The sequence below is a fragment of the Oryzias melastigma genome, linkage group LG4 (assembly GCF_002922805.2).
Source record: "Oryzias melastigma strain HK-1 linkage group LG4, ASM292280v2, whole genome shotgun sequence".
NCBI lineage: Eukaryota > Metazoa > Chordata > Actinopteri > Beloniformes > Adrianichthyidae > Oryzias > Oryzias melastigma.
Window position 1 is genome coordinate 23,091,640 of NC_050515.1, and position 8,164 is coordinate 23,099,803.

The 8,164-nt window shown below is 39.4% G+C and overlaps 1 protein-coding gene across 2 annotated transcripts in view; it reads left to right on the top strand.

Annotated features, from left to right (window-relative positions):
* The window catches only part of LOC112150514, a 12,242-nt gene extending 4,606 nt beyond the window's left edge, over window positions 1-7,636 (top strand). For both annotated transcript variants that reach the window (XM_024278900.2, XM_024278899.2), the window contains exons 2-6: window positions 5,838-5,941; window positions 6,219-6,493; window positions 6,802-6,825; window positions 6,914-7,070; window positions 7,403-7,636. In XM_024278900.2, the coding sequence (XP_024134668.1) occupies window positions 5,874-5,941; window positions 6,219-6,493; window positions 6,802-6,825; window positions 6,914-7,070; window positions 7,403-7,511 (633 nt within the window). In that variant the 5' untranslated portion in view covers window positions 5,838-5,873 and the 3' untranslated portion in view covers window positions 7,512-7,636. The remainder of the gene's footprint in view (window positions 1-5,837; window positions 5,942-6,218; window positions 6,494-6,801; window positions 6,826-6,913; window positions 7,071-7,402) is intronic.
* The last annotated feature ends 528 nt before the right edge of the window (window positions 7,637-8,164 follow it).

Genomic DNA, 8,164 nt, shown 5'->3' on the forward strand with positions numbered 1-8,164 from the left:
GCGTAGTGCCTCATCTCGCTTTTACCCCATCTTTGGCTTTGCGTTTAATTTTTTAAATAAACTATTAAAAGCTTGTTTAGTTCCGTCAACAAATCAATAGTACAATTTCTATTGCACAATTTATGTGGTTTTTGAGAGACAACTCAAAGGGATTTAGACATAAATTCTAGTTGACCAAAAGTAAATCTAATGTCTATTTAGTAAGTTAATTTTTTTTATTCATCATTACTATTTTTTCTTGTCAGGAAGTCTCGGTTTACTATGAGCTTTAGGCTGCACACTCCTGGTGTTTAGTGTGCAGTAATGTGACAGTTGACTTGTAGCCCGTCTGTGTAATGTGGTCGTCCACACACCACAACATAATACTGTGTCTAAGCGGTTTCTGCATGAACACAGACTTGAGCAACGTTTTCTGTTGTAGAGAAAGGAGTAACATAGTGTACTGCCACATTCCCACCAGATGTGACATTTTAGGAAAGGGCATTGAGCAGTAAGTGCGACGTGCTTCAAAAGAAAGGCTCTTTTAGAATTGACTTCCATCTTCCTGAGGCCCAGTTTGAAAAAATGTCTTTCCCGCATTAACCTCAGAGGGGAAAATAAAAAGGGAAGCTCTTCTTATAATTGTCTTGATGAAATTAATAAACATCATAAGAGCTGAGGTTCTGTGATGGGTTGGTGACTTATCCAGGGTGCATCCCGCCTAATCCCAACAGTGGCCGGGACAGTCTCCGGTAACCTCTCGGCCCCCGTGGGTTAAGAAAATTGATGGAAGTTCAGGACAAAAACCCACATTGAGCTGCCAAATTGGATTCTTTCTTTCTACCCACTGATCCACTCACTAAAAATGTCAAGTGCTGTCTCCAGGCCAAATCAAGCCCCACCGCTTTAATCATCGCCTCTGTATATTGACCTAACATTGAAACGTAACGTCCCCGCCGCGCAAATCGCGTCCGGTGTGAATGGAGCAGTTTATACTTCACAGCAGTCAGTCATTGCATCAGTCGCTTCCACAATCGCAGGTTCTAGTTCACACAAATGGTGCCTGCATTTGGATTTGTGACTTTCCGTGATACCCGTAATAAACTTTTGAGTTGTGTTTATACTTCTCAATTGACATGATCGTCTTCAGCGTCTGTGCGTGAAGTTTGATATTTCTAATAACTAATTAAGTTAAGTTTTCATCAACTTCAGTGTCACATGCAGGTGTGACATTCAACTACTGGGGCGATTCTGCTCCAATGGTCATACGACGTCTGCAACGCGAGTGATTACTAACCTGTGAAGTATAAACCACCCCAACAGATATAACAGGACTTAAAGGAAATAACTCTCATAGTGTTTGAAACTCGCCCTTGAGGGTTTGATGTTTATCAACAGTACTTGTGGGATGAGCAGTGGAGTTCAGTATAACAGTTTGACCTTAAAGGAGTTTGAAAGTATTTTAATCAAGAGTAGTACATCTATTATAATAAAAAGACTGCAGCTTTCTCCGTTCAAAGCATTTGTACAGAGGAGTTGAAACATTTCATTTTATGACAATAATAATGACAATAACTTCAATACAATTGTCTTTTTATTAGGGCTGCCACAATTAGTCGACTAATGGATAACAAACGAAAATAGTCAACAACTAATTTAATATTATTGCATTATATGGAGTTGGAGTGAAGTAAAGTTGAAAGTTATAATGGCATTCTCTTAGCTTTTTAGACTATTTTGATATTTCTTAAGGTTTTTTGAGCTATTTTGGAGTTTAACTAATATTTCAGCTACGTGTTAGCTGTTTCAGCAAATTTAGAATTTTTTTCTGTTTTTTATGCTAATTTGGAGTTTAGCTACTGTTTCAGCTGCATGCAAGCTATTTTTGCTAATTTAGGATTTTTTTTCAGTTTTTAAGCTAATTTGGAGTTTAACCAATGTTTTAGCTAGAAGCTAGCTATTTTGGCTAATTTAGGATTTTTTCCAGTTTTTTTAGGCTAATTTGGAGTTTAGCTGATATTTCTGCTGCATGCTAAATATTTTGGCTAAATTAGGATTTTCTATTTCGTTTTTTAGACTAATTTGGAATTTGGCTACATGCTAGTTTTTTTGGCTAATTTAGGATTTATTATTTTTTAGGCTAATTTGGAGTTTAGCTAATGTTTCAGCTGGAAGCTAGCAATTTTGGGAAGCTAGCTATTTTGGCTATGTTACGTCCCCAATAGAAAATTGGCCCGGAGTCTAGGGGGGGATAGCCATCAGTGGGGACAACAACATCAAAGATAGACACCAACATAAAAGGAACACAGTTTATTTAAACAAACGGAAAACCTGTGTCCTGAAATGAAGCAAAGAAATTTGGTGGTTAAGGTTAAAAGAACAAACCAAATTGGAGTTGGGACCTTGGCCAAAAGAAAAAGAAGTCAGGGAGACTGCTGACCCAGCCATGACAACCGTCGGAGTCAGCAGCTCCCTGCTAAGGGCTGCCTAACAAAACTACCTAATGAACAGAAATTAAACAAAGCCCGCAAATCAGAACTACCAAGGTCCAACCCCAAACTAACATAACAAAACCCAGCAATCTAAGATTGCTGAGGACAAAACAAATGTCAAAAACCAATCACCAAACCAACACCACCCAAACCAACACCACCCAAACCAACACCACACAAACCAACACCACACAAACCAACACCACACAAACCAACACCACACAAACCAACACCCAGCCTGCTGCTCTGCTCCCTGCCTCGCTTGGTGTGGTGTGGCTGCCTCTGGCTTAAATGGACACCAGCCAATCAAGGGAGATTGGCCACACCTGCCAGGTGAGCCAAGGGGAACTGGATGGGAAAGCCAGGCTGCAGCAGCAGGATGTAACAGGCTAATTTAGGATTGTCTTCAGATTTTTACGCTAAGTTGAAGTTTAGCTAATATTTCAACTACATGCTAGCAATTTTGGCCATTTTTTCAGTCTTTAATGCTAATTGGGCATTTGACTAATATTTTAGCTGGTTATCAGCTTTAGTGTTTTCAGCTATTAGCTTCACTGATTTCAGCTAACAACTTCAGCATTTTTAGCTATCAATTTCAGCATCTTCAGCTATCAGCACTAGTATCTTCAGCAGCCAAATTCAGCTTCAGTTAGTTTAAAGCTAATGATGGTTAAGATGTTTGCTTTACATTCAGTTTGCGAATGTCAATGTCAATTAGTCAACTAATCGTAAAAAATATTCAGTGATTACTTGACTATTAAAGGGATTGTTTGTGGCTGCACTACTTTTTAAATTTCTTTTTGAACTTGTCCTGTTCAACAGATGTGAAAAAGGCTAAGAAGACCTCTTGTGCTGGACAGATTTTACTATTACAATAGGGGGTTATGAATCTTCAGACACTAGTCGCTTCTGAATTTAAAGACGTCATTGTGAGGTCTTTACAAAGATTAATGTTTTACTAATCAGCTGTGAGTGAGGAAATGAACAGGGAAAACACACTGGACAACATCCCTGGAGAATCATGGATTAGTGGTTCAACTCCTTCACTGGATGAGTGTCTGTTTCTGCTAAGCTAATAAGGTGATAGGTGCTTGATCATTACAGTCCTGATGGGAAATCTCTTTACACAGATCAAGTATCAGGCCATCTCACCACTTTATCCACTTCAGTCTAGCTGCAGCCTTTCACTATCTGACATTCAGACACTCTGCTTGGAGGAAACGTGTGAACATGCTGTTTCAGCCCTTAGCTTCTATTAATAAACCATGTGGTTTGTAAATGCCAGACCAGCATGAGATGGTTTGGCTTTCACAAATGCTCAATAAGAATGCCAATTTGCATCAGCTGAAATGTTTTCCTCCACAGAACGCCAAACACCACTCAACAAATCCCCACCAACAATAAAGAAACCATTAAATGAGTCAGCCAGTAAACAAACAACTCTTTATTTGCTAAATCAAGCCTAAAAGACAAATGTTTAACAGATTCTGATGAGAATAAAACAGGCAATAATGAATTTATTGAGCTTTTACTCTCATAGTTTACTCTCTTTTACTCTCTTCTCAGTCTGTAGTTGTTTGAGTCATCCAAGCATGAAATAGTATTTTAATTAAAAAGATTATCATTTATAAACAAAAAAAATCTAATGTTAATGTAATGTCAAGCATTGGGTAACGGTTCTATTTTCTAAGTTTAAGTCAACTAAATATATATAGACTTTGGATTATCGTGTGAATGCTGTGGAGAATTCACACTGAAGTGATATAAATACCAACATTTCAAGATGTTTATTTATTACTTCACTGTGTTCTGATGGTGAAAATGTGGATGGTTTATTCAAATGTCACATTTAAGCACGTGTTTTGTTTGAAATTGTTCGACCGCAATGCATTCTGGTCTATATTCGCTAATCTATTGAGCATCGATGCACGGTAGTTTTTCGCTAAGACTTCAAGGAAGTTTCGAGTGCACTCGATTTGGAATTAGTAGACGGCACTAGAAAATGTTGAATGCACTATATAGTGATTCAAGGGGGGAATTCCCACACAACCTTTGTCTGCTCGTTGCCATGACGACACTCCATCTCAAACACACACACACACAAAGATCTCAGTCCACGGGTGTTTTAAGTGTGAAGGTTTTTTCCCACTGTGTGCTGTAAATATAAGGACTATTTTGAACTAACTTGGGATTCATCAATTTTTTGTCTTCTAAAATCATAGGTGTTTAGGCTGCTTTCCATCCACTGGAGCTTTTGTGCTATTGTAGATTTTCAGCTGTTATATTGGTATTCTGCTAGCTTTTTGGAGTATTTTGGTGTTTCTTAGGTTTTTTAGGCTATTTTGGAGCTTAGTGAATATTTAAGCTGTGTGGTAGCTGTTTTGGCTAATTTTGCCTTTTTCCATTTTTTAGGCAATTTTAGAGTTGAGCTAATATCTCAGCTACATGCTAGCTATTTTGTCTAATTTAGTTTTTTTTTAGGCTACTTTTGATATGTAGCTGATATTTCAGCTTTATACCAGCTGTTAAGGGTAGTTTACATTTTTTTTTACAAGTTATTTTAGCATTTAGGAAATATTGTAGCTTGAAATGAGCTTCATGGTTTGCCGCTATCAGCTTCAGTGTTTTTAGCTATTGTTACGTCCCCAATGGGCAAACTGGCCCAGTGTCTAGGGGATATCTATCAGAGGGGACAATAACATTAAAGATGGACACCAAACATAAGAGGAACACAGTTTATTTAAATAAACAGAAAACCTGTGTCCTGAAATGAAGCAAAGAAATTAGTGGTTAGGTTAAAAGAATAAACCAAAATGGAGTTGAAACCTTGGCCCATATGTTACGTCCCCAATAGAAAATTGGCCCGGAGTCTAGGGGGGGATTTGATTTGCGGGCTTTGTTTAATTTCTGTTGATTAGGTAGTTTTGTTAGGCAGCCCTTAGCAGGGAGCTGCTGACTCTGATGGTCGTCATGGCTGGGTCAGCAGTCTCCCTGACTTCTTTTTCTTTTGGCCAAGGTTCCAACTCCAATTTGGTTTGTTCTTTTAACCTTAACCACTACTTTCTTTGCTTTATTTCAGGACACAGGTTTTCACTTATTTTTAATAAACTGTGTTCCTTTTATGTTGGTGTCCATCTTTAATGTTATTGTCCCCGCTGATAGATATCCCCTAGACACCGGGCCAGTTTGCCCATTGGGGATGTAACAGCTATCAATTTCAGCATCTTCATTAGCACCTGCCGCTGCCACATTCAGCTTACAGCATTCACACTAGCATTATCTCTGGTAATGCTATATATATATATATCTTGTTAATACTTAACTTGTTGTATTAAACGATCATTGACTCTCTTATTCTTTTTACAGGTGAGGTCATAAAAATCCACACAGAGGAAACTAAAGATGTGGCGGGCAATCATTCTGTTGGCAGCTGTTCATGTCCCCTCCACCGTGAACGGCTCGTCTTTCAGGTTTGAATCTATAAATCTTCCTCACCTTCACATTCAGATGAACTGCTAGGTTTTTGGTCCAGTTTCAGCTGCAAGTACCTCAAAACAAGATGAGCTGAAACTGTATTTAGCTGAGATTGATCAATGAAGAATGCTCCACAGATCCATTTTGAAAAACGTTTTACTGCTTTAACAAAAAAGGAGACTTCCTCTTTTTATTCCTGCATTTTGTTTTCCTTCCTGGACTTTAATACAATTAGCTGATGAGAGGATTTTTTTGTTTTCTCTGTGATTGTAGAATGCCTGACAACGCCACGTGTTACAATTCTTCTGACCCAGCCGCCCTGAATGCCTCACTGCTGTACAACGATCTTTCAGACATCGGGGGGCTCTGGAATCGAGACGATCTACAGAAACCTCTTCCCTTTTGCTCTGATATCTGGAACCTTTTGTCAGATCACTCATGTGTGGTCTGCAGAGACAAGCAGGTGTTTGCTGTTTGTCAAAACCTGTCTGATAATGCGGATCTGCGGATGGAGGGTTCATCAGGAGCCATCAGAATCTCCAGATGTGGTGAGTCAACAGCTGGGTGATGAACTCGCACTTCTTTAGTTTTTCAGTTTCTCATATTTTAATAGAACAACTGCAGGCCAGGTGTTGCTGAAACAAGTATTGACTAGTAAGACTTCCAGAGGATAAACCTGTAACTTGTAACCTGATTAGTCAATTAATCTAAAAAAAGAATAATTGGAGATTAGTCAACTTTTAAAATAATCGTTTCTGGCAGCCTTAGCTTAGATACCAGAAGACAAACCAGCAGAAACTGACATTTTACTGATTCAAATGAACATGACACCAACTGTTTGGTTTGTTTTTTGCAGCGTGCGATCAGCTACCCATGACAGGTAAACCTCACTGACTCTGATCGTCATTTCTTTCCATTTTTTTATGTTTTCATCTGGATTTACTCTCCCACTTTTTGTTCTTTTTCAGTTGAAATTCCAACATCCGCTCCGACATCCGCTCCGACATCTGCTCCGCCCGCACCAACACCTGCTGGAAACAAGTTGTACTGGCTGGTCCCCACTGTCGTCGTCGTCATCGTCATCGTTATCATCATCATCATTGTCCTAGCAGTTATCTTCAGGAGGTGAGTCAGGATGAGATGTTAAGGCGTTTGGATAAATAAGATTGGCTCATTTCCTTCAGAAAATGTTAACATCTAAACATGGATCTTCCTCAAGAAAACAGTAATTATATTTTCTGTAGCAACTGTTGGCCTGCATTGATAGACTTCTACTACTACAGATCCCTCCAGATTCAAATTTAAAAGTTAAAGCTTACAGTTACCTTATAAAATATTTTGATCTGAGAGTGAAATGTTTGACAGGAGAATAAATTCTAGTTTGATTTTAATTTTAATCAGACTTAAAATAAAAAACAGAAAACATCATTAAAGTCGACTTCACTCTGTGTTTTTAGGAAAAGACGATCAGAGGACAATCCAGACCCAGAGGCTGCTGCCATGAAAGAACTTCTGAACGGTGTCCCGCCGAGGGATGTGATGACTGCTGCAAACGGACATGTTTGATGAAGACGGGCTGCACGGTGGCGCAGTGGTTAGCGCTCTTGCCTCACAGCGAGAAGGCCCCGGTTCGACTCCCGGCTGGGACCTTTCTGTGTGGAGTTTGCATGTTCTCCCCGTGCATGCGTGGGTTTTCACCGGGGACTCCGGCTTCCTCCCACCGTCCAAAAACATGCTTCATAGGTTAATTGGTGACTCTAAATCGCCCCTAGGTGTGAATGTGAGAGTGAATGTGTGTGTGATTGAGGCCCTGCGACAGACTGGAGACCTGTCCAGGGTGTACCCCGCCTTCGCCCTTCAGCAGCCGGGTTAGGCTCCAGCACCCCCGCGACCCCGAAAGGGAAGAAGCGGTCAAGAAGATGAATGAATGTTTGTGGGACCTGCTTTGTTCCACGCTTGGTCCTGAACTGTCTAAACCCTATTTTAATTAGTATTTTTTGTTTGTTTTCCCCGTAAATTAAGAACAACTTTTTTTCTTTGTATGTCACAGCTAATAAAAAAAGCTCCTCTTTTATAGAGATGAATTTGTATGGTGGTGAAGAAACCAGTTAGATTACACAAAGTCAGACTGAACAAATTTAAAGACCTCCTCCAATCAAAATTGTGTTTTTGTTGTTTTTAGCATGTTCTTGTGACATTTTTCTCATGATGGAGGGCAT